Source organism: Gobius niger (genome assembly GCF_951799975.1).
Source record: "Gobius niger genome assembly, chromosome: 5".
NCBI lineage: Eukaryota > Metazoa > Chordata > Actinopteri > Gobiiformes > Gobiidae > Gobius > Gobius niger.
Window position 1 is genome coordinate 39,604,573 of NC_136856.1, and position 21,443 is coordinate 39,626,015.

General features: G+C 40.2%; 2 protein-coding genes across 2 annotated transcripts in view; both read left to right on the forward strand.

Annotated features, from left to right (window-relative positions):
* The window catches only part of LOC306962771 (uncharacterized protein), a 1,040,752-nt gene that overhangs the window by 425,039 nt on the left and 594,270 nt on the right, over window positions 1–21,443 (forward strand). The gene's annotated exons all lie outside the window — the stretch shown is intronic.
* LOC306962741 (NLR family CARD domain-containing protein 3-like) lies at window positions 844–3,706 on the forward strand. The gene is made up of 4 exons (XM_079556008.1): window positions 844–918; window positions 1,173–1,224; window positions 1,296–1,485; window positions 1,897–3,706. Exons 2-4 carry the CDS (start codon window positions 1,222–1,224, stop codon window positions 3,681–3,683), a joined length of 1,980 nt encoding a protein of 659 aa, XP_079412134.1. The 5' UTR covers window positions 844–918; window positions 1,173–1,221; the 3' UTR covers window positions 3,684–3,706.

Consider the following 21,443-nt stretch of genomic DNA (forward strand, 5'->3'; position numbering starts at 1 on the left):
TCGCCAGCGTGTTCGTTGATCCAAGGTCTGAGGAGAAACCACCAGAATTCAGTCGCTTTAGTCAAAGAAGATTTATTCCCTAAAACAATTACAATTTCTAAACACAGTTTATCTAAATGCTAAAGTCCCGAACAATATACACGGTGCTCGAACGGGGCGTCCCAGGAAACGGCCCCGTCTAACTGCTCTCTTACAAATATATATCAGAAAACATGTGACGTTCACAAAGAGATAGGAGATGAGCTCGGGCCAAGGTCATCAGGCCTTTCTCTCAGTAGTTTTCCACTAGAAGTGTCTTCCTGTTGCCTTATATGGAGTTATTTTTCACAACACTGGTGAGGGCGCCGGGCGTCTCCACAGGTTTGAGCAAAAGAAAGCAAGAGCGAGAAATGGGCTATTGTTACAGCAATGTGTGTGTGAAAAGATTGGTTTCAACTGAAACTTAAAGCACATAGATTAAACTCATCAAAAACATTCAATAGCATTATCAAATATAACATTAGCTAGAAATCATCAATTTCCCACAGTAACTATTGTATAAATAATGATTTAAACACCATGAGCTTCTCCAGTCATTACTTAACACTGTGACCAGAAATATCGTGGAATCTTAATCCTTTGTTTATGGATAATTTCACTTTTGTGAACCCAATAAATTCATGGATTCTTTTTCTTTTGTTTCTTCAGTAAAAAATTTGGAAAACTTTTATCTATGATCAGGAACCAATCCAGATTGAGACCCAGCTGTGAGTCTCTGAAGTCCAAAGGTCTGGACATCGACTTCAACAGGTTTGTCCAGTTTTCTGTCCATTTCTCAGTGTAACTTTCTCTCACTGTCGCCTCTGTTTTCATCAGGGACTTGGACACCCCTGGTTCTGGCCTGAGCTGCTTTTCTGATGCTACATTTGAAGACACAGAGTAAGTCTTCTGCAGTGATACGGTGTGAGTGGTTAAACAGGTCTGAGTGAGGAGGTCGGAACCAGTAAAAGACAAGAATAAAAGTGAGACAGAAAGTCTAGTTTGAAAACCTCCTCTCCTTGGAGGGCGAGCTCACTGTGAAGACAATGGCTACAGGTTCAGTCTGGTCACTGTCGCTCTTATAAAAATGGCTTGAATGGTTTTCTGTTGAAGCCTGTCCCTCTCAGATGTGTCACACTGAACTCTATTTCCAGAGAGGAGTCCTGTCCAGAGCACTCTGACCCTCATCTGCTCCACATCTTCATGGTCTGTACAGTGTCCTTATGTTCGGTACATGTGTGTGTGTCGTGCTCTTAAAGCTGTGCTGTTTGTTGCAGGGTCTGGAGAAGGACATCCTGACTTTTGTCCAAGAGCAGCTGAGGAGGTTGTACAAGGTCCTCGCCTCAGATTACCCAGAATACTTAGGGCATGAGGAGGAGGACCCGAGCGCAGAGGCTTTTCTGAACTTCACAGTGGACTTCCTGAAGAGGAGGAAGCAGGAGCCACTGGCCGAGCGTCTGCACAGCCGTAAGAACTGTCTATATTATTTATTAGGGCTGTGCATTGAATCAGATTGTGATTAAATCTATGCTTGGCTTGATGTCAAGGTCTCTTAATCTCATTTCCCCTGATTCTCCTGTGTTCATGTGTTGCATCGCCGCGGTTTGTTGGCTCGGAGCGTTTTTGTTTCCGAAAAGAGACACTTCTACTTGCAACAATAACCCTTCATTGCACTAAAATCTAATCTGATTCCACACAAGATGTTATATTTGGTATAAAGAGAAGAATCTAGATAAAACATAATAATATATGTAAGGGTATATTTTAGACTCAATGATGTTCACGATGGAAATGTGTTTTTGTGTAACTTGCGGCCGCTCTACAGTCCACAGGGTCACTCAGCATCACAGAGTCATGTCCATGTGTTTTGTGTCTTAGTGAGTCCCAGAGTCTGCAGAGATGAACTGAGGAGGTTTCTGCAGCAGAAGTTCATCTGTGTGTCTGAGGGCATCGCTAAAGCAGGAAACCCCACCCTCCTGAACCAGATCTTCACAGAGCTCCACATCACCGAGGGAGGGGCCGCAGAGGTCAACCAGGAGCATGAGGTCAGACACATCGAGGCGGCGTCCAGGAAACCAGCCGCTCCAGAGACCACTATGAAATGTGAAGAGCTCTTTAAAGACCACAAACAGGCCGAAGAAACAACAAAGAGACAAGGGCCGATCAGGACAGTGCTGACGAAGGGCGTGGCTGGAGTGGGGAAGACGGTGCTGACTCAGAAGTTCAGTCTGGACTGGGCTGAAGGCAGAGCCAACCAGGACATCCAGCTGCTGTTCCCCTTCACGTTCAGACAGCTCAATGTGCTCAGAGACAGACAGTTCAGCCTGGTGGAGCTGCTGCACCACGTCTTCAGTCAAACTCAAAGCCTCTGTGGATTGAATCACCAGGTGCTCTTCATCTTGGACGGTCTGGACGAGTGCAGACTTCCTCTGGACTTCAGCCGGACCCGGGTCCTCACTGACCCCACAGAGAGCGTGTCTCTGGAGGTGCTGCTGGTGAATCTCATCAGAGGGAACCTGCTTCCCTCCGCTCGCCTCTGGATAACCACACGCCCCGCCGCGGCCAATCAGATCCCGGCTGAGTGCGTCTCCATGGTGACAGAGGTGCGAGGGTTCAGCGACTCACAGAAGGAAGAGTATTTCAGGAAGAGGTTCAGAGACAAGGAGCAGGCCACAGCAATGATCTCCCACATCAAGAAATCTGTAAGTCTGTTCATCATGTGCCACCTGCCGGTCTTCAGCTGGATGCTCACCACAGTCCTGCACCATGTGATGGACTCTGAAGTCAAAGAACAGCTGCCTCAGACAATGACAGAGATGTACATCCACTTCCTGGTGGTTCAGGCCAAAGTCAAGAGCGTCAAGTACGACGGCCGCTCCGTGACAGACCCTCACTGGAGTCCAGAGACCAGGAGGATGGTGGAGTGTTTGGGAAAACTGGCCTTTGAGCAGCTGCAGAAAGGAAACCTGATCTTCTACGAGTCAGACATGAGCGAGTGTGGGCTGGACGCTGCAGACGCCTCAGTGTACTCCGGAGTCTTCACACAGGTCTTTAGAGAAGAGCCAGGTCTGTACCAGGACAAGGTCTTCTGCTTCATCCATCTGAGCGTGCAGGAGTTTCTGGCTGCTCTTCACGTCCATCTCACTTTCTTCAACTCTGGAGTCAACCTGATGTCTGATTCTGAGTCTGAGGAAACATCTCAAGTGAAGTTCTATCAGTCTGCTGTGGAGCTGGCCTTACAGAGTCCAAATGGACACCTGGATTTGTTCCTGCGCTTCCTCATGGGTCTGTCTCTGTCGACCAATCAGAGTCTGCTGTCGGGTCTGCAGACTCAGACAGGGAGTCGTTCACCGACCAACGTGGAGACAGCAAAGTACATCAAAGAGAAGCTTAATTATGGCTCATCTGCAGAACAAAGAATGAACCTGCTCCACTGTCTGAATGAACTGAACGACCACAGTCTGGTGGAGCAGGTGCAGCAGAGCCTGAGAGAAGGACGTTTATCTGATAAAAGGTTGTCTTCTTCTGAGTGGTCGGCCGTGGCTTTCCTCGTCCTGTCCTCAGACTCAGACCTGGAGGAGTTTGACCTGAGGAAATACAAACCTTCAGAGGAAGCTCTTAAGGCTCTGATGCCACTGGCCAAAGCCTCCACCAGAGCCATTTGAGTCCACTTCATTTATATGGTTCATTTTATTAGTACAGATACAAACAGAAGCAATATTTACAAGAACGTCTGAAAACAAAACCTTCAAACTTAAACCAGAGCAAATACACCAAAATGTGCTGAAAGAGTAAAGCAGTAAATCTAAACAAAACCAAATGATTAAAGACACAAAGGATCAGACGACTCAGTTTAAAGACAGTTTTACAATCGTTTGCTTTAACTGAGTCTTAAAGTTTTCTTTGTGTTGAAAAATAACTGGTGCACTATTAAATCTGGGACATTTAAAGTCCAGGTCAGAAACAATAAAGCCAAAAAGATCCCACACAGAAGTTCAAGCCTCTGCCTCAGCTGTGGCCGAGTGTAGGACAAGTAACGTGAAGAAAACTCCTTTATCATCACACCAGTGTTATTGGTTTAACATTAAAGGGATGTTTTAGAATCAATTATGACATTATTTAAGTTTTATTTATTCTTTTATTATTTCATTTAAATGTTTTTGTTTTTGTGTGTGTTTTTTCTGTCCCTCAGGATCTAATAAAGTATTTAATTGAAACTATTAGGACTGTTTTAGTTATAAATATCTCTCTTTCCCACAGTTTATCTGGGTGTCGCCTGTACCACTGTGATGTTCTGGCTTCAGTCTTCAGCTCGTCCACTGTGACTCACCTGGACGTCAGTAACAACGACCTCTGGGACAGTGGAGTGAAGCACCTGTGTGATAAACTGAAGAGCGCCCCCTGCAGGCTGCAGACCCTCAGGTGAGTTTCAGACACAGACCTCAGTCAAACTGTATCAAACAGAACTATAGTATTTGTCATTAGTTTCTCTGAGCAGCCTTTCACCTGCACCTGCTGAGGGTTTGAAAAACACATTTGGCTAAAATCCCTGTGTTTGTCTCAGACAGAAGCACTGGGAGGCGTGGCTCTAATAAGATTGTTTTGGATGTTTCATGTTTTTCTATAAATCAGTGTGATTTTGGGTGGTCCTTTAAACGGCTCACAGCAGCCGCGGTACAACAGCCCTCCTTCTGTCTCTGCACCTCACACTCTTTGAACCTGCGTCATTAACAAGGTACAGCCTTAATGTGTTCACTTTAGAATGAAGATTTAGCCCAGGGAAGTCAGAACTGTGGCCCAGGGCCCAAATGCGGCGCCTTCAGGATCCCAAAAAGGACCAGCACTTTTTACTCTTTCACTTTAAAAATCATCATGAGCTTCATTAAAAAGATGAAAAAGAAAAGACAGACGGACCTGATATTAATGTTCCAAACGTCAAACACCCTGAGGAATAGTTTGTCCACCTCCTCCAATCCATAAGGCATCACTTTATTCACATTAAACCAGAAAGTGTAACACAGAAAATGTATCAGTAAATGTAAACTCTCTCCTTGTTCAAAATGAAAAGTAGATTTTAGATTGTGAGGAATTGTCTCTATATTCATTTACCTGTGGAAGAAGAACATTATTATTATTAAGTCAAATTTCACAAACTAAAATGGTAAAAATAATAAATAAGACCTCTTGTGCTCTATTGGCACCAACCAGTCAAGTCATTGTTCTTCTTCTCCAGCTGTTCTGAGCTTTAGTGTAATAGTTTCTCTCCACATCTGTCTCTCCTCAGTTTGTCTCTCTGTCTTCTGTCCGATGGCTGCTGTGATGCTCTGGCCTCAGTCCTCAGCTCCTCGAGTCTGACACACCTGGACCTCAGCGACAATGACCTCGGGGACTCAGGAGTGGAGAAACTGTGTGCTGGACTGAAGAGCGCCCCCTGCAGGCTGGAGGTCCTCAGGTGAGACTGGCCCTACAGTGTCTCCTGTGTCCCACAGTCATGACTGATGTTGTCGCTGCTGTGTTTTCAGACTGTCCGGATGCTTAGTCTCAGAGAGGGGCGGGGCTTCTCTGGCCTCAGCTCTAGGCTCCGCCCACTCTGCTGTGAGAGAGTTAGACTTGAGCTGCAACCATCCAGGAGCCTCCGCTGAGCTCCTGAGCGCTGTACGGGACGACCCCCTCTGCCCCCTGGACTCTCTCAGGTGAGGAACACAGACACTCACGTCTCAGAGGTGGATTTCAGTGCAGTCACACTCTCCCATCATCAACACAAGGTCAGACATGAATCCAACACTGGACCTTTTGTTATTGCAGAAGCTCATTGAAACAAAGCCACAGTGAATGTGCTGTAATCAAAGCTAAAGGCGTCCAACCAAACATTGGAGCATGTGACCTTTTCTTGTGGAGACTTTATTTTGCTCAGGCTGTGGATTTGAATAGACTGTGGATTCATTCATTGAAAGTGGAAATGGTTTGAAAGCTCACCTGACAAACCCTAAAGGCTCCCGAGCTGAAAGTGGAGGGTTTATCAGTGGATTGTTCCCTGGTTTGGTCTCGGTCTCTGCTCTGGTCGACTCTAAACTTGTCACCTGTGAATCCTCAGTGAATGACTGTGTTTCAGGCTGGATCCTGCTGGAGAGCGATGGATGGTTAAAGGCCTAAGGAAGTGTGAGTATTCAGGAAGTGATGTCATTGGTGTGTTGTAAACAGTAGACTGTGAATAATGGAGGGACTGTGGAGGCGTCGGCTTCACCCATAGCGGCTAAAGGAAGCTCATCCATGCAAGTTATTTAACCATGCACATACTTTTACTTCAAGATCACTTTCCTTGACAATTCTATTCAAATATCATTAGATGTAACTGTTTTTCATCTATAGACAGGATGAACATCCTTTTTATTCTAAACCCTCAATGTTCTGGACAAAGAACATTTCACACTTATTCTGTTTCTCTGCTGACATTGCATTCCCTCAGTTACAAATCCAAGTTCCTCATGTTCAGCGCCTGCGTAGCCTCGTACCCTTAACACTGTCGTCAGGAACAGGAAGTGATGTTGTGTATTTGTGTCTCAGATTTGTGTGAAGTCTTTCTGGATCCGAACACGGCCAACAACACACTGGAACTGTCCCAGGATAAACGCTCTGTGACCCACGTGGAGGAGCTGCAGCTGTTCCCACCTCACCAGGACAGGTTCAGCTCCTGTTCTCAGGTCCTGAGCTCCACGGCTCTGACCGGCCGCTGCTACTGGGAGGCGGAGCTTAGAGGGGACGTGGAGATGGCAGTGAGTTACAAAGGAATCAGAAGAAATGGGGCCAGTGAGGAGTGTAGGTTTGGAGACAATGATCAGTCCTGGAGTCTGAGGTTCAGGGGAGGCAGTGTGTGTTTGTATCATAATAAAAGGAAAATAGATTTGTATGAGTATGGGCACATATCCTCAGATAGAGTAGGTGTGCTGCTGGACACTGAGGCTGGAGCTCTGACCTTCTATGAGGTTTTCTCTGATGGAAGTCTGATCCACCTCCACACCTTCAGCTCCAGTTTCTCTGAGCCTCTGTTTGCCGGGTTTGGGCTGGAGCGCCCGGGTTCCTCTGTGTCGCTGCTGAATCACAGACTTTGATTCTTCCTGAGTTCCTTTAAATCAGAGCGTGAACTAAACCTCAGATGAACTTGCTCTTCACAGGATTCATGACGCCACAATGAAATATATCCTTGTATGTAAATATTTGGACTATTTCTTCCCTTTTAGAGGATTTCATTTTTGTTTCCATGATCCAGAGTGGAAAATGACCTGACGACACAAATGTCCCACTGCTCTAAAATAACAAAGGCTTTGTATATGTGCTGCTCCCTATTGTGTCATATACATTTACACCGAGCGCTTCAGATTAATGCACATTGATTTTTCTGTATGTTCTTCAATCAATAAAGTGACTTTCTTATTATTTGTGTGATTACTGACTTAATTACTGATCCGTCAGCTCCATCTTTCCTCATCATCATACACTGTGTTCAACATCATGTAAAACCTATGGGACCATGTTGTTCTTTCACACAGGCTAAAGCCGTTTGATTCAACCTAAAGGTGCCGTGTGGAACTTTCTATGGATGGAACGTATAAGTAATCACAGAGATGGTTCCATCAGCAGAGAAAACCTACCAGAAACCCTCGGCAATTTTGAAGCTTCAGCTCATTTAGTCTCACTGTCCATCTGTCTGTCCAGATAAAACCCTTCAGATTCATTCAATATCTCACAAACTGTTCCTTTAACTTGTGTTTCAGTGACTTTAGCTTTTTGAGTGTTTTTAATGATAAACCTGCTTCAAAAACTTGTTTCAGCTTTTTCCTTTTGAGAACATGTGAAGCAAAATGGAGTCGCAAAGAAAAGCTGAATCTCTAGAATCAAATCATTTTGTTTTGGGGGAAAATAAATCTCTTCCCTGTTTTTAACTCATCCATCTCCAGTTTGACGTCTTTAAATTGTGCAACTATTAACAATATATTGGGAAAACAGTCCAGTCGAACACCAGAAAAAACACTTTTGACTAAACCTCGTGAAATAGCAAATTAATTTAATAATGTGTTTATTGATAAGGTGGACAAACTCCGAATCAATAAACCAGTTTACAACTCAAAAAAATGAACACAAAGCAAGTGACAAAGCGTTTAAACTCTTTAGATCAAACCAAGCCGGGAGGTGTTGATGATTTGGATGGAAAACTCCTGAAAATAGTGGGCAATTACACAGCTGGACCTGCGAGCCATATTTTCAACACAAGTATCAATAAAAGCATTTTCCCGGTTTCATGGACAGCTGCTAAAGTCGTCCCAGTTCCGGAAAACACCACACAGAGTTTGAGTGGGTCAAACTGCAGAGCCATTATCCTGCTGTCAATATGAAGTCAAATTCTAGAAAAGATTTAGTCCAGTAAGAAAACCTGAAAAAGGCTCCGTTAACACTTTTGTGGTTCCGGAGTGTTCGGGGTCGGCAACCGTGTTTTTATGTTAATATAAGATGTCGGGAACATATTTCATGAAGATGCCAATCGCTGTCGCCTTCGTTTGTTTTTTATTGGAGAAATAAGAAGAGAATGTTTACCAAAAAGTCGCACCTTAAGTCATGCACTATCTGTCAGTTAAAATGAAATATCTGCAACATTAAACAAGATGTTTTCATGAAATTTGCACTGTATGTGTAGTTTGACAATATCTCACTTCACAGGAAATCTTAGGTTTATAGATTTAAAAATAAACAAATCAGTTTTTTCATAGTGGAAACAAGATGGCTGCCAGAGCTGAACTGGCTGATAATCAGTTCAATTGTTGAATCTTCAGAAGTAAATCAGAAGCACAGGTGGATATGGACGTATTCATCAAAATGCCCTAAAAGCTGATGATACTTGTGACTAGAAATAAGTTGTATATTTCATGTATTCATCAAGAATAATCCTTTAATGCATTCTGTATTTTATATTTTTACTTAGAGCCCATTGTTCAGATCAAATTCTTCTGCAGTGTTCATGCATAAAGCTGTATGTGATGTGTGGTCATGTGACTCTATACACGATCACACGGCCACGACTGGTCTGAGGGAGACTGTTGGTGATATTGTGCCGATGGCCGATCGACCACCTTTAGAAACAGCCTCACACTAACACATTCAAACATCAGCACCGCCACAAAAGCTACAGTTTCAGATTTTCCTACTAGACTAACTGTCACAGTAAAACAATTCTTTACGGATAATTCCAACATGCAGATCGTGTGGGCCACTCGACACAGATGGTGGACGACTGCTTTACTTCAGTGACAACTATTTGGTTGGAGCCGTTTTATTCGATTTTACACTGCAAAAAGTATTTAACTAGATCAGTATAAACATCTAAATGTGAGCACAATAATCCACATTTTAGTTGTTTTGACGAGTTAAGAAGTTGTTGCTCATTTGTCCTGGATTATTTCACTTGTTCTGAGATGTTTCTGACTCGTTTCGATACATTTCGTCCTTATTTCAGGTCATTTTCTTTGCCAATGGGGAAAGAAAATTGGTCTTATCTCATTGGCAGTTTTACTTTCTTATTTCAAGCGAGATTTACCCTAGAACTGGTCTGAAATGTCCTCAAACAAGCAAAGGAAACTGGGTCCGATCAGGAAAAGTGTCTAAATGAGTGAAAACCGCTCAAAACAAGAAACATTTCCTCAAATCAAGTCATTTAAGCCGATGCTTGATATTCACTTTCAGCTTTTGATTCATTAGATCATGAGTTGCTACTAGAAAAACTAAAGTATTATGGGTTTTCATTACATGCTATTGGGTGGTTTTCCAGCGATCTTTCACATCGTAAACAACGTGTTTTTCACAACGGTAGTTTCTCTTTCTCAAAACGATTGCAATGTGGTGAACCTCAGGGCAGCTGTTTAGGGCCCCTGCTCTTTTCGATCGTCACTAACGACCTGCCATTGGTGTTGGATCAGGCTGAAGCTGTGATGTTTGCAGATGACACCACGATATACCTGCTTCATCAGCTGATGTTCTGTCCAGCTCCTCAGACAGCGATCGAAAGTCTGTCGCGAGGTGGGCTCGTGCAAACAAACGAGTGGTGAACACATCCAAAACAAAAAGCATTACACTGGGATCTAGCTGGAAACTAAAGGAAAAAGCACAATGAGAACTATCAGAGGACGGCACAGCGATCACTCAAGTAGAAGAAACAGAACTTGTGGGAGTCATTATGGACAGCAGACTGAAGTGGTCCGAGCATATTGATCGTACTGTTGCTGTCATGGGAAGAGAGTCAGCGGTTTTCAGAAGATGCTCAGATTATTGAAGCCAAAATGTTCTTTCACTGGTGATCGAGACCATTGTTCTGTCCCATTGACATCACTGCCCAGTGGTTTGGTCCAGAGCCTCCGAAAGAGATGTTGAGAAGCTACAGTTAGTGCAAAACAAGGCGGCCCGTCTCGCGCTACGGTGCTGAAAATATACAAATATTCAAAGGTTGCACCAAACTTTAGGCTGGACTTTGGTGAAGAACAGACTGCACTTTGCCCTTCTTTGCTTCTTTAAAAAGACTCTTGTGTTAAAACTCCCTAAGGTTTTGTATGATGTGCTTGTATTCAGTTGGTTCGTACATAAGTTTAACACAAGACACGCAGTAAACGGTCATTTTACTTTTCCATCATGTCAAACCCAGACTGGACAGAGGCTGTTCTGTTCAGAGGGATGAAACCCTGGAACTCTCTGCATTTCTAACATTGCAGACGGAAACATTTTCCAAAAGACTCTGTTGTCACATCACTACAAAAAGTCAATATCAGGCATCGGCTTAAATGACTTGACTTGAGGAAATGTTTCTTGTTTTGAGCGGTTTTCACTCATTTAGACACTTTTCCTGATCAAGTTTGCTTTGCTTGTTTGAGGACATTTCAGACCAGTTCTAGGGTAAATCTCACTTGAAATAAGAAAGTAAAACTGCCAATGAGACAAGACCAATTTTCTTTCCCCATTGGCAAAGAAAATGACCTGAAATAAGGACGAAATGTATCGAAACGAGTCAGAAACATCTCAGAACAAGTGAAATAATCTGGGACAAATGCCCAACAACTTCTTAACCAGTCAAAACAACAAAAATGTGGATTATTATTATTATTATTATTATTATTATTATTATTATTATTATTATTATTATTATTATTATTATTATTATTATTATTATTATTATTATTATTATTATTATTATTATTATTATTAGGGGCAGTGGCTAAAGGGGATCTTAATAAACAAATCACAAATCAAAATGTCACATGTGTTTTTCAGTTGTGCTTTAGTCGTATTAGGGGACTTGACTTTTCATAATAACGTTCATAACTTCTGTTTTACTTTTATTCAGATTTCATTCAAATGTGTTAATTATGAGGTTGGAATTATTTTATTTTTGCAGCACAATATTTGCTCAATCTTGAATTTCAAAGTAAATCCATTAAAAACGGTGATTTCAGTGGTTGATGCAGAAGTGATCGTGTTATATTGATGATACTGAGGGAGAAACTGGATTAGTCTTTTCACATTTAAAGCTTCACCTGGAAACAAAGGAAACGCCTGATCTTTACAGTAACATGTTTCATTATTGCACTGATTCAATGTTTCTCCACAGATTCATTTGGGGGGGGAAAAAAACGGAACAAAAAAAGCCAAACGAGCAACAAAACGAGCTGAAAAAGAAGGTGAAAAAGCGACAACGCGAGGAAAAAGATCCACTAAGATCAGCTCTGTGGGTCTTAGCTTTCAAATGAGGCGCTCCCCTTATAGTCCTTTTAGATTTGGGTAAAGCTGAAGTGGAGGAAATGCGCTCGGTTAAGGCGGGTGGTAAGAGGTGAAACTAAACAAGATCCAAAATCTGCTGAGAAAGTCTTTGTAACGAATCACAAAACAAAAGCGCAGATTTAAATCTTTAAATCCATTATTCACATTTTGTCGCCGAAAATAGAAGAAATTTTGGACGTTTTTAGGGATAAAAGTCCTTTTTTTTTTTTTTTACAAGGAAACGTAAAATGACGAGAAATGTGCTTTAATACTTTCCCCTCATGTTTATGTCAGTTTAATCCACAGCAAAAGCTTCAAACTGATTTCTCTACATTTAAACAGTTTGATCCAAAATATCACAGTGTTGACATTGCGGATTAGTTTCCATTGAGCGCATTTCCTACAGTTCAGCTTTACCCAAATCCACACGCTCACAGCCTGTAGGCCAGTGTAGCCTCATTTGAAAGCTAAGACCTACAAAACTCACCTAAATGGAGCTTTTTCCTCACGTCGTTGCCTTGTTGACGTCACTTTGTTTTTTTTTTCGTCTCACTTTTTTTCACGAAGCTTTTCGATTTGGGTAAAGCCGAACTGGAGGAGTTGTGCTCGGTTTCCGCTGGAGGTTAAAGGTCAACTCCTAAATAAAGACACAAAACACAATGAGTTTAAAATACAATGGTTTAAAGAAGGTTAGTGCTAGATCGTGTGCTCCGGAGGGACAGTCTGCTGTGAAAACATGAGATAACCTCTTACCCCCCGCCAAAACCAAATCCATTCTCTCCTCTATGCCATTGTCGTCACTTTTTATTTCCCTTATGTGTTTTTGTCACTTTTTTATTACTTTTTTGCTGGATTTTTGTCTCTTTTTTGTTGAGATTTTGTCTTTTTTTTCTGGATTTTGTCTTTTTTTTGCTGGATTTTTGTCTCTTTTTTGCTGGATTTTTGTCACTTTTTTGCTGGATTTTTGTCACTTTTTTGTTGAGATTTTGTCTCTTTTTTGCTGGATTTTTGTCACTTTTTTGCTGGATTTTTGTCACTTTATTGCTGGATTTTTGTCACTTTTTTGCTGGATTTTTTCTCTTTTTTGCTGGATTTTGTCTTTTTTTTTGCTGGATTTTGTCTTTTTTTTTTGCTGGATTTTGTCTTTTTTTTGCTGGATTTTTGTCTTTTTTTTGCTGGATTTTGTCTTTTTTTTTGCTGGATTTTGTCTTTTTTTTTGCTGGATTTTGTCTTCTTTTTGCTGGATTTTGTCTTTTTTTTTGCTGGATTTTGTCTTTTTTTTGCTGGATTTTTGTCACTTTTTTGTTGAGATTTTGTCTCTTTTTTGCTGGATTTTGTCTTTTTTTTTTGCTGGATTTTGTCTTTTTTTTTGCTGGATTTTTGTCTCTTCTTTTTGCTGGATTTTTGTAACTTTTTTGCTGGATTTTTGTCTCTTTTTTGCTGGATTTTTGTCACTTTTTTGTTGAGATTTTGTCTCTTTTTTGCTGGATTTTGTCTTTTTTTTGCTGGATTTTTGTCACTTTTTTGTTGAGATTTTGTCTCTTTTTTGCTGGATTTTGTCCTTTTTTTGCTGGATTTTGTCTTTTTTTTTGCTGGATTTTTGTCTCTTCTTTTTGCTGGATTTTTGTAACTTTTTTGCTGGATTTTTGTCTCTTCTTTTTGCTGGATTTTTGTAACTTTTTGCTAAATTTTTGTCTCTTTTTTGCTGGATTTTTGTCACTTTTTTGCTGGATTTTTGTCTTTTTTTGCTGGATTTTTGTCTCTTTTTTGCTGGATTTTTGTCTCTTTTTTGCTGGATTTTTGTAACTTTTTTGCTGGATTTTTGTCTTTTTTTGCTGGATTTTTGTCTCTTTTTTGCTGGATTTTTGTAACTTTTTTGCTGGATTTTTGTCTCTTTTTTGCTGGATTTTTGTCTCTTTTTTGTTGAGATTTTGTCTCTTTTTTGCTGGATTTTTGTCTCTTCTTTTTGCTGGATTTTTGTCTCTTCTTTTTGCTGGATTTTTGTCTCTTCTTTTTGCTGGATTTTTGTCACTTTTTTGTTGAGATTTTGTCATTTTTTTGCTGGATTTTTGTAACTTTTTTGCTGGATTTTTGTCTCTTTTTTGCTGGATTTTTGTCTCTTTTTGCTGGATTTTTGTCACTTTTTTGTTGAGATTTTGTCATTTTTTTGCTGGATTTTGTCTTTTTTTTTTTGCTGGATTTTGTCTCTTTTTTGCTGGATTTTTGTAATTTTTTTGCTGGATTTTGTCTCTTTTTTGCTGGATTTTTGTCTCTTTTTTGCTGGATTTTTGTCACTTTTTTGTTGAGTTTTTATAATTTTTGTCGCTTCTTTTAGTCACTTTTGAGCTTTTTTTGTTGCGTTTACATCCTCATTTTCTTCTCGTTTTTTGCCTCTGTTTTGAAGCAGCTTTTAGATTTGGAGAATTTGGAGAAAACATGTTCAGGTGGGAGTTAAGAGGTTAGGGCCAGGGAGATGGTTAATTTTAGGGTTAGGGTTAGAATTATTTGTATTTTTACTCATAGATCTGTACGAAATCACAGCAGACCGTCCCTCCCGAGCAGACGATCTAGCACTAACCTTTAAAGAAGTTCTATTGACGCCAGATTCAAAATGGCGTCACATTCCAAAAAGTATTTCCAAGAAGTTTGTCGGGTTAAACTTTCTTTTGAAATGTGACTTTGAAATCTCTGAACCACCTTTTAAGTTCTCTGAGTTTCACAAACCAGTTTTACATCATTGGAAAATGTTTTTTTTACCCATAACTTTACCCCTCATTGCGCCACCTTGTGGAATAATAGAGGAATTGTATCAAACAAAAAGGCTTTATCTTTGTACATGACATTTTGGAAATAAACGGTGACTTTTTACAGATACAAGAACTAAAAAGACAAAGTGTTTTCAGTCACCTTGAGTCTCTCTCTCTAAAACCAAAAAATCAGGTTAGAAATGTGGGATTAATCATGGACTCAGCAGCTTTTTACCATCTGAAAAACATGGCTCAGATCAGAGGAACAGTGTCAAAACCAGACTTAGAGAGACTTATCCATGTGTTTGTCTCCAGCAGGTTAGATACTGTAACGGCTGCTCACTGGCCTCTCTAAACGAGCTCCAGAACGCTGCTGCTCCAGTCCTGACAAGAACCAGGAAACACCACCATATTAGTCCAGTGCTCCGGTCTCTGCACTGGCTTCCTGTCGCTCAGAGACTTTAAAACAGCTCTGCTCGTTACAAGTCTTTTCATGGTTTAGCACCAAAGTCCATCTCTGACATGTTACAGCCGTATGAACCATCTCGGGCCCTGAGAACTTCAGGGAGGGGCCTCCTGGTGGTTCCCAGAGTCAGGACTAAACACGGTGAGGCTAAAGCTAAAATCTGGAACAGTCTTCACGAGGATGTGAGACAGGCCTCGACTCTGACAATGTTCAAATCCAGGCTGAAAACAGTTCTTTTTACCGATGCAAATGACTGAAAGTGTTTTATCTGCACTCTCGCCTTTTACTGGAATTGATTCATTTTATGTTGATGTTTTTTACTGATTCTATTTGTTTTCTTGTATTTATGCAACTGTGAAGCTTTTGAATTGCCTTGTGTATGAATTGTGCTCTACAAATAAACTCGCCTTGCCTAAAAAACACATTTAATTTTCAAGGTTCTCTCAAAGAATAAAGGAAAATCTGTAAATCTCTCCCAGAGGCTTTGACGCAGCTGATCAAAAACATCATATTTTTTTCTACCGTCCAAATCAAACTTCCAGATTTAAAAATAGGAGGATTAAGCATCACAGACAAAACATGTGACAACAAATCTGTAAATCAAGCTTTCAAAGAACAGATCTGTCATGATTATGATGGAAGATTAAACTTCAAATATGACAAAATCCAACAATGTCAGAAAAACATTGGACATTTATAAAATCACACCCAAAGTAAAAGAAATGCAATTTAAAACTCTTCATAATGACTGTCCATCTGCGGAGACATTAAGGGTAGATTTGGTTTTGAAGTCGACCCGTGTGATTTTTGTCATTAAATCCAGAACAAACATCGATTCTTCTCTTGCCCAGTGAGTGGAAAGTTCCGGCAGGAGGTTCATCGCTGGTTAAATACTCAAATTAATGATCTCGAGCAATTTACAATTGAAGATATTCTTATGTATAACTCCAAACTGACCAGGGACATTCAGAGCCGTGGGAAGATGTTTTAGTTAGGGGGCGCTGAGGGACAAAATGTGCCCCCAAAATACTGTTTCTGTGACTAAATCCTATTTATTAACCTCTTAACTCCCGCCTGAACCGAGACCATTTTCTCCAGTTCAGCTTTACCCAAATCCTGTAGGCCAGTGTAACGCCTCATTTGAAAGACCTACAAAACTAAATGGATCTTTTTCCTCACGTCAGATTTTTTTTCATCACTATTTTTTGTTGGGCAGTCGACTCATTTTTGTCACATTTTCGTGACTTTTTTGCCACTTTTTCGTGAAATTATTCGCATTTTTTTTTATCAAATTCCTATCACTTTTTCTGCCATTTTTTCTCAATTTTTTTGTCAAATTCTTCTCACTTTTTTGTCACTTTTTTGGCCATTTTTTTCTCACATTTTTGTCAAATTTTTGTCAAATTTTTGTCATTTTTTTGTCATTTTTTTAATAATTTTTTTGTCACATTTTTTGTCATTTTTTCGTTTTTTTTTTTAATCATATTTTTGTAATTTTTTTGTCACATTTTCACAATTTTCTCAGTTAATTGTCACATTTTTGTAATATTTTTTTTGTCAATTTTTTGTCATTTTTTCATACATTTTTCGTCACATTTTTCACATTTTCATCCTTGTTTTCGTCTCAGTTTTGTCGCTATTTTCACACCTTGTTTCCAGAAGCTTTTGGACTGGGGTAAAGCTGGAGAAAATGTGCTCGGTTCAGGCGGGAGTTAAGGGGTTAATATTGTCTGCAGTTCACGAACTATCCACCAGGGGGTGCTGCAGCGACCTCAGCACCCTGGGTTCCCACGGCCTTGGGGACATTTCACTTTTTAATGAACCTTATAATCATTATGGGTAAAAACCACATTCACACAAATAAATGGAAAAAGCAGCTGCCGAATTTTAACTGTTTTAAAAATGAATTGTGTTTGTTTTTATCCTCCTTGAGTTTTGTCAGAAGATCCAACCAAACTGTGGCAGAAATGTGTTTGATCCTGTAGCTCATTGTCATTTATCTGAGAACAACTTATTTTATTTGACTTTATTTGACTTGCCTGTTTTATTTTCTGTCTCCACGAGATTTTGTAATAAACGTTTTAATAAAAAAAAAAAAAAAAAAAAAAAAAAAAAAAATAGCCACAAGGGGGCACTACAGGCTTCATTGATTGGATTTTTTTTTTTTTTTTTTTTTTTTTTTTTATTTCACAAACACATGTAGATTTTCTGTGTGGGATGAATTAGATGCTGAAATTGTTTAATGCGGTAAATTTACAGGAGTTTCGAAATAAAAGACGAAAAAAAAAAAAAAAAAACTTCAATAAAAGCGCACGTGCTTCCTTTCACATACACTTCCTGTAAACACTGATCCCGCGCGTGATTCACTCTTTCTTCATCTCCAGAGTCTGTGTGCGCGTGACACCGGAAACCCTCAGGTGAGCCCCGTTACGCAACGACGTCCAAAGTGAAAGTAAACTCTCGCCTCATTCTTCACCAGTGAAACGTCTTCGTGAAGCTGCGGCTGGATCGGATTTTCCTCCAGAAGAATCAAACCCGGACTAAACCGAGACCCGAGTTCCAGCAGGTGTAAAGCCTTCGGGCAGGTCCAGGTAGGTCCACGTCATTATTCATTCACTCTATAATTATTAGCATTTGTTTGAATCCGTCTTGTTTGTTTTTTTTACGGCCGACGCAGAAACGTTTGTGACGCAGTTAAGAAACAAGACGCTTCAAACATAAAGGCAAAGATCTGATGTGATATTACAGCTGCCATATTGTGTGACGTCATCAACATGTGTTTTATAGACAAGTTTAGTGTCTTTATGGAAATGGAGCTGATTTTATGAACAGCATTTTTGTTTTGTGTTGTACGTCCTTTTAAGCGTAGATTATTACGACTGCACTAGGCCAAAGCACTGAATAATAGGGACCGTCAACAACATAATGTACGTGCTCTTAAACGTAGACGACTGCGAATACGCGAGACCAATGTACGGAGAATTAGGGACCGTCAACAATGTCATTTCTCCTCTAAAAATGAATCTTTCCGACATTTCGGAGGGTTTTAAAGAGTCCTTTGAAAGGTTTCACTCATTTCTCAGTGGGTTATTGTTACTCACCTCTCACACTCACTATGTGCCTAATATGACCCAATTTCACTGTACAATGTATGAATAAATACACCACCAATATGACTATTTGGTCATTTTGAACATGTAACTTAAGTGAGTGTGAGAGGTGAGTAACAATAACCCACTGAGAAATGAGTGAAACCTTTCAAAGGACTCTCGATAGAACGGTTGGTCCAGATCTCTGAGTGCGTATGATGATGTGAAAGGAACCGTCTGCTGTTTTAAATATGTAGGATAATCATATGGAAGACATTTATAAACTAGAATAATCCCGTGGAGCGTCTTCTGTCTTTGGGTTGGAGCCAGTCAAGGGTGTTGTACATAGTTCAGTGATGAGTCAGATAATGACATGGAAGCACAAATGTGCAGAGCGAGTTTGTGAGTGTCGTCAGTGGTTTAAGAACAGCATCTGTGGTGTTTTGGTAAACAATGTCTCCATAGTCCATTATTGGGAGTATGAGTCGCTGATTACTGGGATGTTACTGTTGTTGCATCGTTGGGCAAGACACTTCACTTCACTCTGTTGCCTGTAAGAGTCCATTATGCAGTGTTCATTTTGACAACATATTTTAATGAAGTTTTAGTCTTTTGACGAAAATGTCATTTAATTTTAGTCGAGATTTAGTCGAAAAAATATCTTCAATTTTAGTCTAGTTTTAGTCGACTAAATTTCAGACTTATTGAGTGGACTTTGCATTGATAATATTCATTATAATCATGTTTAATGTTGTTCCTCTGCTTCATGGAGCTGCTCCACATGAACAAAGCTCAGAGCTGATCCTTTAACAGAGGATTTACATGATCTGAGGCTCTTTCAGACGCTCAATACAAGTTTGGATGATTTTAGTCTCTCCTTTTCATTTTTATTTAGTCTGATTTTAGTCGACTCAAATATCTGGACATTTTAGTCACAGTTTTAGTCTCATGAGAAACTTTTAATTTAGTTTTAGTCCAATTTTAGTCACAAAAATATCACTTTGACTAAAATTAAGACTAAATATTTTGGTCGATGACATTAACACTGTCATTATGTCCGTGTTTCCCAAGCAGGGGTACGGGGACCCCAGGGGGAGCGAGTGCTTATCAGGAGAACTAAAAAGGAGGTGAAACTGGACGGTGTTTCAGGATCATTTGCTGTAAAAAAGTTTGAATTTCAGTGTTTTTGCTTTATTTTGTAACACAATAAACAAGTAAATACCAATAAATGTGAGTTCAGAGGATCATTCTCTACACTGCGTTCCAAATTATTATGCAAATTGGATTTTTGAGTCAAAAAGGTAAAAAAATAATAATAATGAAACTCATGGATGGTTTCGTGTCTTGGGGCTCTATGAATCACTGACATTAATCTCAGAGACCTGGGATGATTAGTTTTCAGGTTAAGCCCAGTTAAGGGAAAAACTACTGAAAAGGGTGTTCCACTTTATTATGCAGATCATCATTTTCAAGCAATATGGGAAAGAAAAAGGATCTCTCTGCTGATGAAAAGCGTGAAATAGTTGAATGCCTTGGTCTAGGTATGAAAACCTTCGATATTTCATGAAAGATTAAGTGTAATCATCATACAGATAAGAGATTTGTGGATGATTCAGACACACTCCGTTTTGTGCAGATAATGGCACAATATGGACGGTTTCTGCCAGACAAACACATCAGATTAAGAGAAAAGATGCTACAAAGCAGCATACAGGTATTTGAAGCTGCTGGTGCCTCTGGAGTCTCCCGAACATGAAGGTGTTGGACCCTCCAGAGGCTGCAGTTGTGCATAAACCTTCTATCCGGCCTCCCCTAAACTGTTCATTGAAGCTGAAGCAGAAACGGCTGCAGTGGCTCAGAAATACATGAAGACTCATTTTCAAACAGTCTTGTTCACTGATGAGGCCGTGTGACCCTGGATGGTCAAATCAATGGAGTAGTGGATGGTTGGTGAATGACCACAATGTCCCAACAAGGCTGTGACGTCAGTAAGGAGGGGGCGGAGTCATGTTTTGGGCCAGAATCATGAGGAGAGAGCTTGTCGGCCCCTTTAGGCCCTTTTAGGCTCCCTGAAGGTGTGAAAATGACCTTTGAAAAATATGTGGTTTCTGACTGACCACTGTCTTCTATGCTACAAAAAGAAGAGCCGTGTTTTCCCCAACAAGATCCTCTTCATGCATGACAACGCACCATGACCTGCTGTAAAGAAAACCTCTGCATCACTGGCTGCTATGGGCAAAAAAGGAGAGAAACTCATGATGTGGACCCCCTCCTCCCCTGACCTCAGCCCTATTAAGAACCTTTGGAGCCTCAACAAAAAAAACTTCTATGAGGGTGGGAGGCAGTTTTCATCCAAGCAGCAGCTCTGGGAGGTTATTCTGACATCCTGCAAAGAAATCCAAGCAGAAACTGTCCAAAAACTCACAATTTTAATGGATTTAAGAATTTTGAAGCTGCTTCACACAAGGGCTCCTTTGGTGAAATATAACTTGACCTGTTAAGATTTTTTTGATTGAAATATCTTTTGATTTCAGTAAATATGACCTCCTAATGCTACAAATACAACAAATGACCATTTTCAGTTAATGACAAGCTTTAAAATGTATTGAAACGATGAGTTGCATAATAATTTGGAACAGTGGATTTTGAGGTTTTTACTATATTTATTTTTGAAAAAAATACTGTTTTCACTGGGAGATTTTTTCCACCACATTTAAATGATCCTCGACCAGTTAAAGACTTGAAAATGACGCTGACTCTCATTTGAGTCGACAATTTAGAAAATCTTTGAAAAATGTCATTTGCATAATAATTTGGAACGCAGTGTAAGTATTTATCTGCACCTGAGAGTTTAGGGGAACTTTGAGTAGAAATGAAAAGTCAAGGGGTCACGCAAAGACAACAGGTTGGGAGACACTGCATTATGTGACTGTGGTTGATGGTGGTCAGAGTCATTCATTCAAACGTTCTGTTTTACAGAAGAAGAAAATGGATGAGACGTGTCCTGGTTCTGATCCTGGTCCTGATTCTAAGGACGGGGATGTCGCCTCCAAAAGGTTTGTGGACTTATGTTTCCTCTGAGCAGAAGTGTTTTCAGTGTGAGTGCAGTCGTAGAGTGAGCCCTGGAGCCTCGAATGATACAAACATGGAGAGACTTTCCTCAAAAATAACAAACACATATTTGCCTAAACCTTGAGACATTATTGAGGCGACAGCGTGTTTCAAGTACAAACTGATGTAAAACAAGAACATTTGAACTTTTACACATATTTCTCCTATTGATGCTAAATATCTCTGTTCCAGTTATTGGAATAAGAAAGAAAAGTGATT